Source organism: Chanos chanos, chromosome 12, assembly GCF_902362185.1.
Source record: "Chanos chanos chromosome 12, fChaCha1.1, whole genome shotgun sequence".
Taxonomy (NCBI): domain Eukaryota; kingdom Metazoa; phylum Chordata; class Actinopteri; order Gonorynchiformes; family Chanidae; genus Chanos; species Chanos chanos.
This window is the reverse complement of record NC_044506.1, coordinates 17,403,306-17,425,418: the sequence shown is the minus strand read 5'-3', so window position 1 is coordinate 17,425,418 and position 22,113 is coordinate 17,403,306. Positions and strand designations below refer to the sequence as shown.

At 42.7% G+C, this 22,113-nt stretch overlaps 1 protein-coding gene across 1 annotated transcript; it reads left to right on the top strand.

Annotated features, from left to right (window-relative positions):
* Window positions 1–4,344: 4,344 nt before the first annotated feature.
* Window positions 4,345–17,126, top strand: LOC115825254 (prolyl endopeptidase). Its single transcript, XM_030789083.1, has 15 exons — window positions 4,345–4,436; window positions 4,978–5,052; window positions 5,784–5,917; window positions 6,554–6,684; window positions 6,812–7,021; window positions 7,147–7,268; window positions 7,432–7,537; window positions 7,682–7,873; window positions 9,075–9,272; window positions 9,930–10,033; window positions 10,603–10,739; window positions 12,455–12,549; window positions 15,080–15,211; window positions 16,115–16,271; window positions 16,795–17,126. The coding sequence occupies exons 1-15, from the start codon at window positions 4,395–4,397 to the stop codon at window positions 17,087–17,089; spliced, it is 2,130 nt and encodes a 709-aa protein (XP_030644943.1). The 5' UTR covers window positions 4,345–4,394; the 3' UTR covers window positions 17,090–17,126.
* The last annotated feature ends 4,987 nt before the right edge of the window (window positions 17,127–22,113 follow it).

Genomic DNA, 22,113 nt, shown 5'->3' with positions numbered 1-22,113 from the left:
CATTACAACAGGTGGCCACCTGAGGGAAAGAAAGGGGGTGGGGTATTTCTTATAGAGGGGTAAAAGAGAGAGAGAGAGAGAGAGACTGATAGTCTTTAAAACAGACGACAACCAAGAAGACAGCATTTTGTAACCCGCTGTCTACTTCCTTGTAGGTTCTTAATCCCTTTAATAACTATTTACAATTTCCATCCCTTAAATTCATCACAGATAAAGCTGGTGAGCCAAAATTTCCATGAAGCCGGGTCAATTGTTCCCTTGGCCTGTTCTTAATCACCTGATTCGCAGTGGGTGTGTTAAGCTGATGAGGTGGTTTTGTTCTGTGTGTAATGTGTGGAGGAGTGATGAATGGCCTTTTCATGAGCTCGTGCTGAGTCAGGGGACGAAATGCTACTAGAGCTGGGTTTTCCACTGTTACTTGGCACAGGGGGAGTGGATGTCATATCCTGCACAGGTAGCAGTAGTTTTGGATGTGGGCATGTGTATTTTTTTTACTGTCAACCTAATTACATAATATACTACGTGACAGATTCTGCAACCTCATGTTTGTTTGTATGTGTGTGTGTGTGTGTGTGTGTGTGTGCTTGTGTGTACTGAAAGACATTCTCAGGTGATATGTACAACTCTAGGGTGTGAAGTTAATGTACAGGTATAGCAAATAAATTTGATTTTGTCTCTCTTGTACACTCTCTCTCTCTCTCTCTCTCTCTCTCTCTCTCTCTGTACACAACATGAGGGTGTGAGAGTGACAAGATGCTTTAATGTTGGTATTTTTATTCATGTGTGTGTGTATATGCAAATTCTGTTGAAAGATTCCCCTGTGAAACACATCAATCTTTTTCGGTTCCAAAAGCACCAACTTACGTGTTTGGTTCAGGTCAACTTCTTTTAAACTAACTGTTCTTCCGTCTGGCATGACTACATTCTCTCAGTTTGAAGAATTCAGCTAGGTCAGGTAATTGGCTCATTAATTATTTCCTGTATTCTTAGAAAGAGTCATCCGGATCTTCACATTCAACAAACTAAACAGATTAGAAAATCTCGTACTCAAAGACTTCTTGTTAACAACCCCTACTTTTTACTGACATCTTAGCATGTGAACAGGTCAATTCTGTCCCTGCTTCACTGACTGAGACAAATAAATGAAGTTAAATTCATAAAATTGCTAATACCCAAGAGGTGTGTGTTTTTCCCCCGCTAAATTTATTACATTTACTATCAAATCCACTTTAAATAATTTTATCCCACTCCATGGACGGATGCTGTTATTGGTAGAACCCAAACTGACTCTAACTCCTACTTAAGTTTGGATTCAGATCAAACGTAAACGTAGCCTATTAAAAAGGACAGGCTGAGCATTTATTTTAATCTGCCTACAGGGCTTGTATGCTCAGTCGTTTAAATAGTCTTGTCTGATGTGTTCATGGTATGTTTCAGGCCAGACAGAGAGGCTTCTTGCCCTGAGCACTGATGGAATCTGTCAGCACAACGACAGACAACAGGAAACCAACAGACAAGTCTCCATCAGCGCCGTTGCCTCCTCCACCCTGAAACACACAACAATACCAAAGCACAAACAAACAGCTCGGTGATCTCACTACGCCACTGGGGTCGCCTGGCTTTTCTATCAAAGCTAGAACCAGTACAACTGGCTTCAGATGTTAAGGAAATTTTCCCGTAATTTCAAAATGAGAGTGGTTCTGAGTCACTATTGTGAATAACAACTGAGTTTATAAAATAAAATTAAGGTGGAGCATTTTCAGAACATTTTGTGTCTGATGATGGTCGTTGACATGTGAGGTTCACTTCTAAACATGTTTTGATTTTATCTTTTGACATGGCGCACGGATTACAATATTGATTATACATACACTTATACATACACTTACTCTCACACACATGTGCGCGCACACACACACACACACACACACACACACACACACACACACACACACACACACACAAGGGCTGAACGCTTTGGCGAAAATATCTAATTTGGATTTTTCTGACAGATATTGTGATTTCGATTTGATTTGCGATATCATTTTTTAAAGTCAAGCTTCAGTTCAATAATCACTGTGTAATAGATTTAAAACACGTGATGGAGCATTACCACATGACATAACATCAAAATATTAACTGATTTATATTCTAATGCAAAGATGATAACTTAAAGATATGGAATTGCTTCCAACATGTATTATTTTATTACATTTTTTAAGTGGCATAGCACATAGAACAATCAAACAAGTAAGGGATAATGTATAGTCCGCCGGTCATTATAGAAAAATAAACCAGTACAGGACAGAACCACACTTATTAGGTTACTTGCCAAAATGATAAAAGAAACTTGACACAGTGTTTCATTTCAATGATTTTATTGCAGTTTCGTGGCTTCCGCTGTTCTAGCAAACAGAACTTTAAAGTTTCAAGCGTTGCATAGCAACATGTTAGGCTACTTGCAGACTCGTAAACTTATTGCATAGGCTGTTTATGCCTGTTACGATAAGTGAACGGACTACTTGCGGAACGATGTGACTCAAGCACAAAACCTGTTGCGAATGGCAGCGGTCATTAATTTTTTTCAGCTGTCATTATCAAGAAATATCGGACCTCCGAACGTTGGGATAGACCATTCAGTTCAACGGAACTTTCTGCCGCATTCTGAAGAATTGTAGGTCCATAGCGTGTATCCTAAATCGCAGCCTTTGCGATTCGCTAATCGCATTGTTTCAAATCGCGATTTCGATTTGAAATCGATTAATCGTTCAGCCCTAACACACACACACACACACACACACACACACATACATATATACACATACACACACACACACACAGACACGCACACATAGCTTATATATATAAGAGAGGGAGAGAGAGAGAGAGAGAAAGAGAGAGAGATTTTACATTCATATTTACATTTGTTTTTTACCACATCTTTAAGCTCGTTACATATCCATTTGTCACAGCTAAAGTTTGGAAGATTAAATTCGATTAAATATTTACTTTTTTCAGTACCAGGGCATAGTGCTGTAATTCTCCTGATGCCATAAATTTCACAGTGGAATCATCATCAAAGTCAAATCTACGCGTAAAGCCACAGAACATTCATTGTGACCATGAACAGTTCATTACATTCATCGTACAACTTCAAAGCTGCTCACATTAAAATGATCCGATAGCAGGTTTTGTCACTCCTGACGGGTTTTTATCATGTTATGCGGTGTTTGTACACTACTTTTGCCTACTTTTTAAATTGACACACAGAAGAAATAGAAGAGAGAAGAAATACAAATACACAGGGGTGTACTGAGGTGTTCTTTCAAAGACTGTCACTTACCTGTCATTTGTACTCTGTGTCAGAGTATACAGTGCAGATTTATGATAATGGGGGTTGTGAGTGTGTGTGTATGTTTGTGGTCCACTTAAGAGTATCACACACACAAACACAAATACATGCACGCATGCGCACACACACACGCGCACGCACGCACACACACACGCACGCACACACATAAAAGCACATGATACTTGTCACAGAGCTTGTTGAGTGAGTGAATACAAACATCCTTTGCCCTGTAATTAAATACACAGTACATCCTCTCTAACACACCCATTTTTCCACTTAAGTGTTTGACCACTGACTTTCAACAGAAAAGTTGCATATTGTCAAAGTCCTGTGAAGTTACACATTGCCCAATAGCACAGACATGGTAGACAGTGATAAACCTATGAGGAAAAAAGAAAACATTGCATGCTTATCTGCTTTTCCTTTTGATTATGCAGTGTTTTGGGTTTGGGCTATTGCTCGCTTGCTCAGTAAGCATTTAGGACTAAATGTTTACCGCCCTTTTCCACTTGGTCTTGATGTACTCTTGCCTCCCAACCTGTACCCCCTCATGTGCGAGGTGGAAGCTACATCTGTAATGTTTTAACCTCAACAGCAGCTTCACAGTTAATAAATTTCTCTTTCGTCCCCACTCTCATTGTTTCATTTTTATTTTTTTAAATCTACAGGTTACAGCCAAAAAAAAACCCCAATCCTTTTTGAAAATAGTTTCACACACACACGCACGCGCGTGAGCACGCACACACAACACCAGGAGCAGCAGCAGCAAAAGGAAGAACATGTCTGTACGTGTTTCCGCCCACAGTGTCCCGATATCCTCCTTATTACATCATTTCCTGTCTAAAGTGCTGCCGGTGGTGGTTGTGTGAGTGGGTGTGTATCAAAGAAAGAGGGAGAGTTTGATTTCACTTTCGATTCACACACACTGCCGCTGAATCATCCTGTTGTGAAGCAGGGCGCTGAATACACACACTCAAAAACAAAACAAAACAGAAAAACACACACAAACAAACTAAATAATCCAAAAGGAGACAGAAGTAACATGGCTTTCAAATACCCTGAAGCTCGAAGGGATGAGAGTAAGGTCAGTGTTGTTTTCATTCAAAGTTTCTGTCTCTCTATCTGTCTCTCTCACTTCCTCCTCCTTTTAAAGACACATGCACGTTCACATGCTCACGCATGGAGGAAGGGGGCTAACGGCACACACAAAGAGCACAGTTTGAATGATTGCGTGTCTGTGTTTGTGTGAGTGTAAGTGTGTATATCCAAGCTGTCTCAGTATATGAGACATTACACTGTGTCCTGTTTTGACAAAAGAGTCAAAACGTGCTGGTGAACAGTTTGCACCACTTTCTGTTCAGTCTTTAACTGAACAGAAGCTAACTGCGCTAACCTTGCCCCTGAGTTGTGTTTTGTTTTGTTTTGTTTTGTTTTTTGGCCTCATTAAAACTAATGTAGGACTCTCACGAAATTCACAAGAAAAGAGTTCTACTGAGGAGTGACGGTACACAAGCCTGAAGCCAAAAGTTATCCAAAACTCACACAACGAACTTCCTGTCCCAAATATCATGCCTGTGGGTATGAAGTGTGTACCTTTCAGCGTGTGTACTGTTTGTCACCTTCAGGTGGACGACTACCATGGTACCAAGATTCAAGATCCCTACGCTTGGCTGCAGGATCCTGACAGCGAAGAAACCAAGGTGAATATCGCAGTGTGGGTCTCACTGTATTAATGAAGATGGACGTTTCCACCAGGGCATTTGAATATGAGCACGTTTGCACTAGAGATTGGTGTTTTCAAATTATTTCTCGACTGCTTGCGTGATTTATACGACAGATTTATAATCTCGGTGCACAAAACCAGTCTACTTTTGGAACGTGAAACGCAAGTACTAAAAAGGCACGTGCACACCAGCAATATTATTTATGAAGGAAAGCCCAGTAAATTAAAGAAATCGTAACCTTTTCCTGTTGCTTTAAAGTTAACTAAACAAAACTATCGCGAGTTACATCAAAAAGTTATAAGTTGTATTTGAACAGTTAACACTGAAAATGATGTTCAGTCAGTCTGGTCGGGACGTTTGCACAGCGTCGTGTCGACTGTGGCCGCTATGATGATTCGTACGCCTCCCTCCCCTAGAGTTTGCCAGGCACACGACCTCTCACAGCGAGTCACACAAAAAAGAAAGAGAGAACGATATATAAACGGAAATTAAAATTTGAGTTCTATGGTATTTCGAATACCCGATCTTATCGATCATGCATATGATTATGTGCCCACCCCTGGTTTGCCCTATATGACTCTGTGTGTGAGTGTGTGTGTGTGTGTGTGTGTGTGTTTGAGTGGGTCTGTGCTGATGTATATCACGGTGTATGTACTTGAATCCTTTACTCGTTAGCCAGTCTGACTCTCTGTTCCTTGTTTCCTAAGGCATTTGTGGAAGAACAGAATAAGTTGACTATGCCGTACCTGGAACAGTGTACCGTCAAAGACCGGTTCCACCAACGCCTGACCGAACTCTATGACTATCCTAAATACAGTTGCCCTTACAAGAGAGGCCAAAGGTGCAGCCCAATCCTCACACAATGTCGCCTCAAAGTAGTCTACATTTCAGAGTACCCACTGCTGTAGTCCAGTCATGCAGGGAGGTTAACAGACAGTGAACCTAAAACACTTCTTATGAGGGTGATTCACTGATTGTTAAACCATAGTGAATGATGAATTTAGGGAATTTAGCCTGTCACCCATTATATTCACATACATCCTGTTATTTTTATGCAGAGTGTAATACATTGTCACATGTCATATGCTGGAAGTACACAGGATGCTAACAGGGGTGCTGTTACCAAAGAAAAGGCTGGCAAGACAAAGCCTGCCAAAAAAATGCTGTCAGACCAACTTACTCAACTTAAACAGATGTCTAATCTGCAGCCTCTGGGGCTATGTATATAGACGTTTACCATAATCTATGACAGATAGTAAAAAGAATGAGACTAAACCTGTCACAGGAGATTCTGCCAGGTGTACACGAAATTTACTTGTAAATTTCAACATTCAAGAAGACTTAACTGGAACTTGCTGTCTCATATAAAGAATTGTGTGTGTGTGTGTGCGTGTGTGTGTGTGTGTGTGCGTGCGCGTGTGTGTGTGTTTGTGTTTGTGTGTGTGTGTGTGTGTGTGTGTGTGTGTGTGTGCTGTAGATATTTCTATTTCCATAACCAAGGCTTGCAGAACCAGGATGTCCTTTATGTTCAGGACTCTTTGGACGCACCAGCCACAGTCTTCTTTGACCCAAACAAACTGTCAGAGGATGGCACAGTGGCCTTAAAGAGTGAGTGTTACACACACACACACACACACACACACTCACAAGCACAGGAAAGTTCATAATTTCTTGTAGACATATAGACTTTGATGTCTTCTATATCCCCAGCCTATTCTTTCCTCTTGATTTGCAGTGGGGCGTTTGTCTGAGGAGTGTGAATATTTTGCTTATGGTCTGAGCACCAGTGGCTCAGACTGGGTGACGGTGCGCTTTCTTAAGGCCGACGACCTCTCAGAGTTGCCCGATGTTCTGGAGAGGGTCAAATTCAGCTGTCTGGCCTGGACACACGATGCCAAGGGCATCTTCTACAACTCCTACCCGCTCCAGGATGGCAAAGCTGATGGTGTGTGTGTGTGTGGTGTGTGTGTGTGTGTGTGTTTCTGTGTGTGAGGTATAAGCAAGTATGTGGTTTTTACATAAAGAGTATATAGGAATTCTGTGGCTGAGTTGATGTCCTCTTCATTTCAGGAACTGAGACCACATCCAACCTTAACCAGAAACTTTTCTATCACGTCATCGGAACCAGCCAATCAGAGGACGTGCTGGTGGCTGAATTTCCCGACCATCCTAAATGGCACAGCGGTGTGACGGTGAGTACCGGTCAGATAAACAGGGAAAATTAGACTTTGTGGTTCTGATTTGGCACGAGTCTGCAGAGGTGATTCAGCAGTCAAACTGTCCCTCTCCAACATGCCGGTATGTTTGTCCTCTCCACCCCCCTCCCCTCCCCTCCCCTTACTTGTTTGTCTATAGGTGTCTGATGATGGCAGGTATGCTGTGCTGAGCATCACTGAAGGTTGTGAACCTGTCAATCAGTTGTGGTACTGTGATCTTCAGCAGTTACCCAATGGCATCTCAGGTCTGTGTCCTCAAGGTCATGCTTCACTGTATAACCACCTGTGGTTTCCATTAAGCCGTTCAGGTCGATGCCACAGACTCTTTCAACAGACAAATAAAGCTCAAGCGGTCAGTTATGAGAAAGTGGTCTGTTTTTTTTTTTCAGGTCTGTTACCGTGGGTTAAGCTAGTGGATAATTTCGAAGCGCAGTATTCCTACATCACCAACGAGGGAAGTGTGTTCACCTTCCGCACAAACCTGGATGCACCGCGATATCGCCTCATCAACATCGACCTTCAGAAGCCGGAAAAGGCCAGCTGGACCACCCTTATCCCCCAGCATGAGAAAGACGTCCTGGGTAAGAGACGTACATTTCAACGGGGGCCCAGTTCACCCAGGCCTTTAGCCTGAATGCTAACCTTTAGTGTGTGCTAGCCTTAAGCAGGTTCATAAAAAAAATAAGATAATAATGCGATTTTTCTCTTCTATACAAACCAATTCTGAATGGGTTATTATTTATATCACTAGGTAAACATGAGCTAACTTTGTTTATTTAAAGCTTATATATAATAAATCTTTTCTGGTGGATGGTGGATGCAAAGACAGGTGGCGACAGGTGGCTGGTTTGATTATTCGCGAGAAAGGCCTTTGATGTCTGTGCTGTGCCTAATATACAAAGTAACAGAGCTTTGTTCAAAGACCATGTTTGATTGTTAATGTGACTCTTGAGGGTGTTTAAATGAGTTGATGATGGGCTTGAAGAAACAGGTGCTTTTTTTTTCAACGACTGGTAATATCCGTAATCAGTGGCGGTGGACTATAAACATGCTCTGCACTCACACATACACACACACGCACACACACACGCACACACACACGCGCACACACACACACGTGCACACACACTTGAATCAAGGTAGCAGGTAGCAACAGTAATTACTTATTTCACTAATTCATTTGATTATAAGCATACACCCGTTGTTGATGTGGTAAATGCTACAACATGCAAATGTGCACTTCAAACCAACCTTGAACTCTAGGCTACAAAACTGTCTGCAGGCCTGATATGAGGCAAGTGGTACAGGGCGAGTGAGTGACGTCTGAAAAACGCCTCGGTCATGTTTGCCGTCATTTCCAGTCGCCTTAATGGGTTTGTGGAATGAATGTCCTGAGTTGCTCTTTTGTTTTTAAGACTTTAAAAGCCTCCAGTCTGTCTAAGGAGAGGAAGTTGACAGTGAAACCCTCTTTCTTGGTGTGGTCTTCATGAAAGGGGAAGGATGGGTTCTTTGATTTTGCTTCTAAGAAATAACTTAACTCTCAGTCAAATTAGCACTTTAAAGATGCGTGTTGTCGACAGCTTTTAATTTAACCACATAGCCATATAGGTGTTTTCACACTCACCCACACATTCATGTATGCATGGATGCACACACACACACACGCACACACATGCACACACACATACGCACATGCACGCACACACACACACACACGCACACACACACAGACACAGAGCTCACTTGTACTTTATTGACTGGTCTGTCTATGCTCCTCTTTAGGCTTTGTGGCCTGTGTGAACCAGCACCATCTACTGGTCAATTACGTGCATGACGTTAAAGACATCTTGCAGCTGTGTGAGCTCTCGACGGGAAAGCTGATCCGTGACCTGCCCCTAGACGTAGGCACCGTGGCGGGCCTAAGCTGTAAGAAGAAACATCCAGATTTCTTCTACAAATTCACCTCCTTCACCACGCCAGGTACCATTGCCTCCAGTCCGCCTCTCTCTGCCTGGGCTTGCAGACCATGTTTACCTTTTTTTTTCCCAAAGGGCATGTAAACTGTTGGTTTTATTTTTCAGACGGTATTGAAACTCGAAAACTGCGCTGGTTGCTCATCTTTTTTAGATATCTTGTTTCTGAAATGTCATAGGATATATTTTTTTTTTTTTGTAACATATGAGCGGGAAACAGCAGAACAAGTGTGAACCAGCGTTCCCACTTCCCTTTTTCTTTTCATTCGAGTGACATCATCAGATCGTGTTTCGTGCTCTCTCACAGACTGTGATGAATTAGAGAGAATTAGTGTGTGGTTTTTCAGAAAGTGAAGGGAAAACTGGAGAGGAATCTAAGTTCACGCTGGATGCATGTGCTTCTTGTTTCTTCACATCCATTGAAAAGATGAACATGTGGTCCTAGTTAATGGAAATGTAAATCAGGCGTAGTGGAAATAGCTTTATAAGGGATAGAAAACATGTAGCCTTTAGCCATGCCGATAACTTACCGCTGTAGGAATAAAGTGACATTGCACTAGCATAGCAGGATTCTCTTACGACAAATGTGCTAATGGGCATAGTTTCTCTCTCTCTCTCTCTCTCTCTCTCTCTCTCTCTCTCTCCTTCTCTGTGACTTTCTTAGGTATCATCTATCATTGTGATTTGAGCAAGCCTAACCCAGAGCCCACTGTCTTCAGAGAGGTGGAGGTGAAAGGCATCCAGCCGTCTGATTATGAGACCAACCAGGTGGGGCTTGCCTGCAGTGACCAGCTCTCAGCACAACCAACGCTTAACCAGTTACATACTCACCAGTTCAAAAAAAACAAAAAACACTGAACCAGTCACATACTCACCAGTTCAAAAAACAACATAAAACAAAACGCTCAACCAGTTACATACTCACCAGTTCAAAAAACAAACAAAAAACACTTAACCAGTTACATACTCACCAGTTAAAAAAAAAAAAAAAACCACTTAACTATTTACATACTCACCAGTTACATTAAAAAACACCACCTAACCAGATAAGAACTGACATTTGCAAATCATGAAAAAATACATCTTCATGTGTCATTCCAGGAAAGACTAGACTTGTGGTTAACAGCAGTGTATTCACAGACATGAACCATGAAACAAATGCCACGTTCATTTAAAATGCAGTGACATGGAGAGAACCAAGCACGATTGTGGTACTTTTGGCTGCTGTTATGTTGGTGTGCATATGATTTACGTCAGTGTTTTTCTGTTGTGGAAGCCAGTGTACATCTCGATATAGATACCTAGTAAAACCCCTTGCGTGTGTGTGGATGTTGCAGGTGTTTTACCCCAGTAAGGATGGTACAAAGATCCCTATGTTCCTGGTACATGCCCGTGGAATTAAAAAAGATGGCTCTCATCCAGTCTTTCTCTATGGATATGGAGGCTTTGAGAATTCCATCCAACCTTACTACAAGTCAGTGGTACAATGTGTTTGCGTGTGTGTGTGTGTGTGTATGCGTGTTTGAGCATGGATGAGTGATACAAGGTGAATGTGTTAGTGTTAGACTTTGTCATCCCTTTTACCGGATTAAGATTGCGTTTTACAGAATCAAATCAGTCATCTTTCAAAAAAAAAGGAAAGAAATAGATATTCAGGGGAAAAAAAAAATTGCAAAGTTGTAATCAAGCATCTGAAACTCCACATAAACCAACCTGAAAAGACCAAGTGCAGTGAGAAAAAGGGGCCAGTCTCTTACCAAGCCCTACTGTTCTTGCTCGACCTTCAAACAGGTCGTTATCAGACAAGTGACCTCACCATACACATGTCACAAAACCTTGTCCCAGATTTGAATAGTTTTCTAAACATTTCACATATTTAAATTGTTTTCCAAAAGCGCTAATATTTTACCAACCTGGAAGCACCAGACAACCACTCAGCCGTGCCGCTGTACCTGTTCATTTAAATATATATTTTAGCCTGAAGATGAATATGAGTATCTCCCGAGGTCAAAAAGTTAATGAGGAAAACTCATTACGTATGCATGAGCGCTGCAGGAAAAAAAAAAAGAAACAAACATTAATTCAAAACAAAACGGGTACTTGACCTTAATGTGAGTAACAGAGCGTACCAGATGTTTTTTTTGTGTGTGTGTGTGTCTGTTTGTCGGTATACAATGCTCTACTGGATGTCAGCTGTCTGCTTGTGAAGTATGCGGCAGCTTTTTAAGAGAACAGTCATTTCAGTCATGTCCCCTCTGCCATAGACTATGTGTCGTAGGCTTTCACACGTACAGGGATACGGCCCCTTTCCTTCGACCGAACTTCTTTGGTAACCCCCCCCCCCCCCCCCCCCCCCCCCCACCCGGGCTTCCTGGGGACAGCACCAACCGCAGTATCTCTTGCCACCCCACCCCTTTCCATCCCCCACCCAGCAAAGACGGCATTCGGGAGAGTCCACGGGCCGACGAGGCTCTTGGTCCACGGATCAGAGGAAAATCTGACGACCAGAGCTGCTGAGGACCCGCTGTTTGATGGACACACTAAGTGCTTGTTGACCAGGCCTGGAGAAAAGTTATTATATGAATAGAAATATGAGTCTCTCCAGCCTTTCCAGGCAGTGTGATTCAGCAGTCCCTGTGGAGTCTGGCAGGGTAAATGACAATGTCTGGTAGTGAATGTAAACCAAACCTTTTCCTGTATCCTGCACATTGCAGCTCTCGTCCAGCGCTGAACAGAACAAAATGTTCACAAATTTAACCTCAAGACTTCGTTGAATATCGTGAATCACACTTCTACAGAGCTGTAAACCACAGAATGTTCGTGTCGAGGAATGCTGAGTTAGTCATGGTTTCCTCCTGATTGGTTTAGCATGTTCATTCTCTGTCCCACCAGAGCCATGGCTTCCGCTCTTATCGCTATGCCAAAGTCTTTTACTGACTGACTTTGACTGACAAGTCCTTCTGACAAACACAAACAGTAACTAAGCAAACCTCAAATCATGCAAACAGACAGTGCTCTCAGGAATACCTCATGAATATCTCATCAGACAAGAAAGGGAGATGGAGAGACTGTCAGTGAGCTAGACCACATAACATGTTGCTGGTTTATTACTCATCTGTTCACCTGTGCATGTGTGTATGTATGTGTGTGTGTGCGTGTGTGTATGTATGTGTGTGTGTGTGTGTGTAGTGTTGCATACCTGCTCTTTGTGAGACATCTGGGTGGTATCCTGGCAGTGGCTAATATCAGAGGAGGTGGAGAATACGGTCAGACCTGGCACAAAGGTACCCACAGACACAGACGCACACTCTCACTACGCCACACACCTCACTCACACACACTGTCACTACGTCACACACACACACACACACACACACACACTGCTTTTAATTGCTTAAATTTAATTGCTTGTAATTATATCACCAGTAGCCTAGCCTAACAAGTAGGCTATCTCAAAATGAAAGAGAAATGAATCTTACACCAAAAAGACTGTTAACCCTGTTAATTGGAAACAATTTGAAAATATCTATTTATGTAAGGGGTCTGTGACACATAGTCGATGTAGGCCTTTACAAAACAAAACAGTTTGCCATAGGCCACAGGTGATGGATATGCTCAGATGCCAAAGAATATATGGTCTAATAAGACGTCTCAGACTCAGCCAGATTTACTGGGCTGCACCGCAAATCCACCACTGGAAAACTTGCATACATGAGTTGAGACTTGACGTGAGATTTGATCATAGCCTCCACTCAGGTCCACATTGATAAATGCCAAGCTTTGCGCGGAAATGACTGTACGCCCACTTCACTGTCGTATGTTCGTCTCGAAAATGAGGGCCACTGTCACCACATCACACACCTTACTCACACATACATACACACACACACACACACACACACACACACACACACACTGTGTCTACACCGCACACCTTCCTCACGCATATACACACACACACACACTGTCACTGCATCACACACCTTACTCACACATACACACACACACACACACACACTGTCACTACATCACACACCTTACTCACACATACATACACACACACACACACACACACTGTGTCTACACCGCACACCTTCCTCACGCATATACACACACACACACACACTGTCACTGCATCACACACCTTACTCACACATACACACACACACACACACACACACACTGTCACTACATCACACACCTTACTCACACATACATACACACACACACACACACACACACACACACACACTGTGTCTATACCACACACCTTCCTCACGCATATACACACACACACACACTGTCACTGCATCACACACCTTACTCACACATACACACACACACACACACACACTGTCACTACATCACACACCTTAGTCACACACACACACACACACACTGTGTCTACACCACACACCTTACTCACACACACAGACACAGACTGTCACTACACCATACCTCGCTCACACACACACACACACACAGACAGACACACTGTCACTACACCACATACCTCACTCACACACACACACACACACACTGTCACTACACCACACACCTCACTCACACACACACACACTGTCACTACACCACACACCTCACTCACACACACACACACACACACACTGTCACTGCATCACACACCTTACTCACACGTACACACACACTGTGTCTACACCACACACCTCACTCACACACCACACACACACACACACACACACACACACACACACACAGACACACTGTCACTACACCACACACCTCACTCACACACACACACACACACACACACACACACAGAGACACACTGTCACTACATCACACACCTCTCTCACACACACACACACACACACACTCTCACTGCATCACACACACACGCACACTATGTCTACATCACGTACCTCACACACACACACACACACAGTCACTGCATCACACACACACTATGTCTACATCACATACCTCACTCACACATACACACTGTCACTTCATCACACACCTCACTCTCTCTCTCTGACACACGCTCTCACACACACACACACACACACACTGTCAGTACATCAACAACCAAACTCATCTTAACTCTTCACAGTTGTCATGTGCCTGTGTGGTTAGATTTGTGATGATACTTAAGATAACAGAAAGATTTGAGTGACAGATCACAAGTTAATAGTCACAAAAAGTCACCAATGTCACAAGTCTGGTATCAAAAATTTACAGAGTATGATTGTAGTTACGGTTCTCATTCACACCCATTCAAAAACGACTCATTTTACAGATTTATTCTTGTAGGCTGGTTTATTTTTGTTTTAGGTCATGAAGGGGTCATATGACATTACATATTCCTTAGTCAAAGGCTCTCAACACTTCAGGACTTAAACGGATCAATTTTAATGCCTGGCAAATGTTGTCTTTTGATTGGTTGTCATTATGAGTGATTCCAAACGCTCTCACAACACAACCAATATCAGTTTCAGATTATGGATGGGTTATAAGTAAGACTGACTTCCATGTCTGTCCAGTGTAAAATCAGTCAGCATGAAATGCCACAGAAAAGACTAGCCTTAAAGCTATACTGAAAAAAGAAACCTGTGTGTGTGTGTGTATGCGTGTGTATGCGTGTGTGTGTTTGTGTGTGTGTGTGTGTGTGTGTGTGTGCCTGTCTGTGTGTGTATGTGTGTGTGCGTGTGTGTGTGTGTGTGTGTGTGTGTGTGCGCGCGTATGTGTATGTGTGTGTGCGTGTGCGTGTGCCTGTGCGTGTGTGTGTGTATGTCTGTGTATCTGTGTTTGAATGCATGTTCTTCCATGGTACAGGAGGATCTTTAGGGAACAAACAGAACTGCTTTGATGACTTCCAGTGTGCAGCCGAGTACCTGATCCGTGAGGGCTACACCACACCCAGTCACATCGCCATAAATGGAGCCTCCAACGGGGGCCTGCTTGTTGGTATGTTTTCCCCTGTGCCTGGTAGAATGGAGGTTCAGTCGGAGTGTTTGGAGAATGCTGAATTAAATATTTAGTAATCAATCGCTTATACAGAATGGCCTTTAATATACAATAAAAACAATATTACCTAAAGACTGATCACTTGAGACTAATTCCCTCAAAACGATGTCACTTACAAATTAATTTGTTAAATTTTCTGCTCTGAAAGGATTCACATTTTTCAAAGACTGAATCACTGAATTTAGATCAATCCATTCTGGTTCATTTCTGTGTCTATTCATTTCCATTTGACTGTAAACAAAAGACACATCCTTATGGTATTTGTGCTAATCTGTATTTCTCGGATATAACTCATTTATAATATTTCACCGAGCGGCACAGGAAGTTGTCTCTCACCTCATCAGTCATAACAGATGTTTCGAAAAACAGCAGTTTTTTTTCTTAGGTGTGTGTATGTATCTCTCTCTCTGTGTGTGTGTGTGTGTGTGTGTGTGTGTTCTCAGCTGTGTCACTGTTAATGTGTCATACATCAAACAGTAAGCAGACTCAATCAACTCAGTCATTAAACAGCAGATTGAGCGACTGATTGCGTAATTAGATTGACTACACATACCATATGGCGCTTAAGAAAGCGAACTTTCAGTCTCACTCACTCAGGAAAGTCCCTGCCCATTCCTACCCGCTCTGTCTGATCGCTGAATCACCTCTGTGCAACAGAAGGTGGAGGAGGAGTGAATGTATAGTTGTTTATTTTTGACTTTGTGTAAGAGCTGTGGAGGCGCGTGTGTGTGTGTGTGTGTGTGTGTGGTTATGTGGTTTGATGGTACATGAGGAAGGAGACAATGATATAAATGCAATTTATTGTTAAAGTGGATGTGTAATGAGCGCGTTTCTTTACCGTAGGGGCATGTGTGAATCAGCGTCCAGATCTGTTTGGCTGTGCCGTGGCTGAGGTCGGAGTGATGGACATGCTTAAGTTCCACAAATTCACCATCGGACACGCCTGGACTACAGACTACGGCTGTGCTGATAACCCTGATCAATTTCAATGGCTTATCAAGTATGTCTGTCTGTTTCTCTTTCTCTCTCTCTCTCTCTCTCTCTCTCTCTCTCTCTCTCCCTCTCTCTCTCCCTCTCTCTCTGTCAAAGCAGAAAACTCAGAGGTAGAGAACTGATGAAATAGTTATAGCCTTTACTGACTTTATTCATTTTCCACTCCAAGGTAGTTCCAAAGGCCGTGGAAAGTAGGACAGTGTCATAAAGCAATATATGACTTCACCACTTCACCGGCAGTTTGCCATTCACATTTTATTATCTTTCCGCACTGCTCTTGTTCTGACGTTTCTCAGTATTTCTTCACTGACTTATATGAACGTAATTCCACTGCTGGTAATGTATGATACACGTCTACAGACTTGATTCACACAGGGACTTTGATTTGACTCAGACGCGCTAGAGACTCTGATTGCGACATAACCGAAACTTTTTCTTTACGCGAGACGTGACCGGGGAACGCGCGCGGGGGGGGAGCGTTCCTGAGACGGAGAGGCAGAGATTGAGATTTTTTTTCTTCCGTTTTTCAGATACTCCCCCCTTCACAACCTCCCCCCCGCCCCGCGGGACGACCTGTCCTACCCGGCCGTGCTGCTCCTGACGGCGGACCACGATGACCGGGTCGTGCCCCTGCACACCCTCAAGTACGTGGCCCAGCTGCAGTACGGCGTGGGCCGCAGCCCCGGGCAAAAACAGCCCCTCCTGGTGCGCGTGGACACACGCAGCGGACACGGCGCGGGCAAGCCGACCTCCAAGGCCATTCTGGAGGACGCGCACATCTTCTCCTTCATCGCTCAGACGCTCGGCCTCACCTGGAAAGAGTGACAGAAGAGACACAGAGGGGAGTGAAAGGGAGAGAAGGGGTGATGGGAGGGGGGAGACAGAGGTGGAGGGGAGTAAAAGGGAGAGACAGGGGTGATAGGGAGGGGGAGGGGAGATAGAAGTGGAGGGAAAGAGGAGGGGGAATGAAACGAGCCCCCCCCCCCCAAAAAAAGAAAAAGAAAAACAAACAGAGGAAATGCGGAGAGAGAGAGAGTGAATAAAACTACGAACACTGAAAATAAAAACGAGTTATGGCGAAAGAACTTCGTCATGTGCACAAGACGCGTACGATACTGATGTACTTATACAATATACCATAGGAAAGCCCAGGTCTCAATGTTTTACATAGCACTAACTTTCGTTGGGTGATTTTGTAACTTAGAAAAAAAAAAAGAAAGAAAAAGAAATCAAATAAAAGCTCTCTCAAATCAATGTACCTCTTGCTTTCGTTCAATAACCATATCTAACCCAATCTAACTTGTGTAAACTAATTTCTTTAAACTGACGGCCTATCATTTAAACTGTAATACTTCTATGCACCACTAGAGGGAAGCATAGCACCGTAACAACATCAGCGCTGGCTCGCGTGCTCAGTCCTGAGCGCTTTCTAGCCCGTTGGTTCAGTATGAAGTGATTCGACATTTCCTGTCAAAGCTGGGTCACCGAGTACACTTGTGTTTAACCGTCGCCTGTTCTAGTTTCCAGGGGGTTGATAAGATCAGAGCTAGAGTTCAGACTGATTTCTCTTCAACTCCAAATCTCTTCTATCTCTCCATGGATGCTGATGACTGCGATATAGAAGAACATGTGTACTCAGACAAAAACATCTTGAGCTAAAGAGAACCAAGCAAAACTGAGAGAACAATCTGTTTGCCTGTCAGCGCTACAGCTATATAAGGGAACGGAGAGAAATGAAGAAGGTGTGTCACCAAGAAAGGGAGCACAAGAAGCAGACTGCAGAACAGAGGAGTCAGTAAGGTGTAGGAAAAAAAAGAGAAAATTCAAAAGAGAGAGGTGGGGGTGGGGTCGGGGGGGAGTCATTGGGAGTTTAATCTGGGCTCACCCAAAACTTCAGAATTATCCTGCAGAAGCACAGAGCAGCGTAGCTAAGCACTCCTGAGGGAACAGGGCAGTACGCGGGGGTATGGAGAGAGACAGAGACACAGAGAGAGAGAGAGAGAGAGGGAGAGGGATGTTTGGTACTCTGCATTTGATGGTGGTCATTGAAAGTTTAATCTGGGCTCACCTAAAATTTTAAATTCGACCTGATAAAGACAATCTCCCCAGAGAACGATCAGGAGAACTTAAGAGGGGGGGGGGGAGATGGATAATGGATATTGTTACCTTTGGTTGAGGTTACCGAATGATTTAAAAGCAGTTTTGCTACTTTTTATCTCTTAAACACACACACACACACACACCTACGCACAGCATTTTGGTCTGTCCTTCGAACTTGAGTGATGAGTGTGTGAGTGTCACACATTCAGATACTGCTCTTTGTGTTGCAGTCTTAATACAGCACAAAAATGAAAACACACACACACACACACACACACACACACTCACTCACTTCCTTTTCTCCTTATCATTCCCATTCTCACCTCTTTTAACAGAGTAAGACGCTCTCTCTCTCTCTCACACACACACACTCATAGACACGCCGTAGCTTTGACGTCTCTGTTCTCTTCAGTGACGGACACATAGTCTCTTCCTTTACACTTGCCTTTGGCGCCTTGAGCGGCAGAGACCGGCTTGGAGAGACTGTGTGTTTAGTCCCACTCCACTTTTGTTTGTTCTCAATCGCATCGCGGCGGATTAATCCAGCAAAGCCGATTTGAGCACCGTCACCAGTGCAGCCCGGATCAAACTTTATGCAGGGGGGAGAGTTTCCCCTTCACAGTGGCTTAGAGACGGACACACATACACACACCGTGGCCTCTCATCAGCTCACAGCTGGGACTCACTTGAGTGTTTAGCAGTCTTTTTTTTTTTTTTCTCCTCTGCTCATCTTCACACTCTTCTTTTTCTCCTCTGTCCTGCTCTTTTCTGCCCTTCTTTTTACCCCATACACGGTTCTGTGGGATTTGTCTGGGAGAGCAGTCAAGACTGCAGCTGGGCAGAATGTGAGGTAAACGGATCTCTGATGTCGAACTGAGGTGTAATTAAGGATGGACACTAAACATAAGTATTGTTGTTGTTTTTTTTTAACACCAATATACAAACACTCAAGAATTTACTCAAGAATCTCTTTATCCTGTTAATAAAGTTCTTCTTTTTAAAACATATTTTGTTTTATTAAACATTGTGTCATATTGAGGAAGTAAAGATACTTTTCAGAATCTGAGAGATACTGTGGAGTCTAAAGCACAATATTTAAAAAAAAAAAAGGTTTTAGATGCATAATGAAGTACAAAAACTAAAAGATATACCTCTAAAGGAAGAAGCTGTATATTCCCCAGGTTCGTTTGAAAGGTCTGAGTTTTGGGCTTTGTGTTTTAATAACCTTTGATGACACAGTGAGTCAGAGACAAATGTTGAGGTGAGATGAGGTAAAATGAGTTTTAAATACTTGTTGTTTTTCTCTGGTGAGAAAACCTTTACCTGCCATCATCTTCAGAGGCAAGAGAAAGAGAGAATTCATTCATTCAGAACTCTGATATTAACTTCAATATGACTGCAATAAAAATATATTAATTTTGTGTATTGGCTTCCTTCACAGAAATCATTAGAGATAAACATATATCACATAAACACAGTGGGATAGTGGGAAATGATGTCATTTCCCACTCAAAACAAAACTAAAGATCATTACTGGAGTAATTGCTGAGAGCATTACATGAAAACTGAACTGACAGAGAAGTACAATAATTTATTAATTACTTTTCTTTATAGGAAATAGGCCATGAGGCACATCCACATGCTGTGTCTATACAAAATTAAACTCTCTCCCTACAGCTACACACACAGATACTCTCACTCCATACCTGTCCACACACAGACCCCTCACATCATACATGTCCACACACACACACACACACACACACACACACTTATCGCATATCTCACTCACTCATTATCTAAGCCGCTTATCCTGATTAGGGTCGCGGAGGGTGCTGGAGCCTATCCCAGCACTCATGTGCTGGTTTGATGTGGATTCAGTAGGACTGGTTTGTTCTGGTGTGATGTGGATTCAGTAGGACTGATGTGTCCTGGTGTGATGTGGATTCAGTAGGACTGGTTGGTCCTGGTGTGATGTGGGTTCAGTAAGACAGGTGTGTCCTGGTGTGATGTGGGTTCAGTAGGACTGGTCTATCCTGGTGTGGTTTGAGTTCAGTAGGACTGGTCTATCCTGGCATGATGTGGATTCAGTAGGGCCAGTTACAAAGGTTTCCAGAGCTTTGATATGGTGGCTATATCCATCACTGTTCCTATGCACAAAAACAACCCCTCACACACACACTCTTACCCTCTCCCTGGTTCACATGCACGCACACACACACACACACACACACACACACACACACACACACACATTATCTTACCCTCTCCCTGGTTCACATGCACACACACACACACACACACACACACTCACTATCTTACCCTCTTCCAGTTCACATGTACACATATCCCACCCACCTGTTTATATGTGTACAATTTCTCTCTCCCCCACATCAACAGTTAGAAATCGTGACAAAAACAAGCGTGTTTGTTTTCATATTTTTTAATAACATGTTTTGATATTGCAACAGCCATCTGTTTTTCTAACAGGTAAAAATCTTCAAAATAAAAGTCAACAAACAGAACAAACAAAGAAAAAAACAAAACAAAACAAAAAAGAAAGAAAACCCCATGAAAACTCTTCTATTCATTCCAGTCTGCCACGGCTTCAGTCTGCCCTCCTAAACCAAATAATAAAACCTCTAAATACAGTCAGAAGACATTATATTCAACACATTGATCTTCAAACAAATTATAAAAATAGATTGCATTTTCAAGTACATATTTACAGTATCAAACAGATCTCATGATGATAAAGTAAATACAGAGAGGAGGTCCTGCTGAGTCTATTTCATTCATTAAAGGAGGAAACAGCTGTTACACAGTGTACGACTGTGTGTGTGTGTGTGTGTGTGTGTGTGCGTGTGCGCATGTGTGTATGTGTGAGTGTGTGTGTGTATTTGTGCAAGCGTCAAAGAGGTCTAACTGAATATATTCTTTATCAATCAAACAAATCAGAGCTGAAATTCTGTACATGGGATTTGGCATAACCAATACAGAACAGCCTGTCTGGGGCAAAAGTAGAGAAAGTAAAGAAGAAATGGGCCCTCTGCTTTGACTTTCCATACAGCATTAGTTACATCACCACAAATAATGACTCCTAGTGATTCACACGGTCACAATTAGGACTCAAATGAGACGTGACTCGCTTGTTCATTCAGAAACCAGCCTGTTTGTGTCTGAGACTCCACTAATCAGAGTCAGGCCAGAGTCAGTCTGTGTCAGGGAGACCGCTCACATGGCATCTCTAGTCCCTTTGGGCTATTAGACAAAATGACCTCTATTTAAAAAATAAATAAATAGATAAATAAACACAGCAAAAATTACCAATGGTCCAATGCAAAACACAAGCACATTCAAAAAACTTCTCACCTCCACTGCAATAGACATCTCCTACATCAAGTAATACTGCAAAATGCAATTATGAATCAAGACTATGGCCCTCAGAGGAAGTCAAGATCTTATACTGCTGAAAAGTGTGTGTATGTGAGTGTGTGTTTCTGCTGACATCCATACACTAATTGTCTGCATTTTTTTTCAAAAGTGCTGAAATCTCCACAAATTATTTATTCATTTAATCCAAAACGAATGTTCTCCAAGAGTGGAAGGACAGTTCAATCCAATACTCTTCAATACTCTTCCTTTCTCTCACTGACACTCCCAAAAAAACCCAAAAAACAAACAAACAAACAAACAAACAAAGAAAAACAAACATGACAAAACAATCCATAGGAACAATACATTTTCAT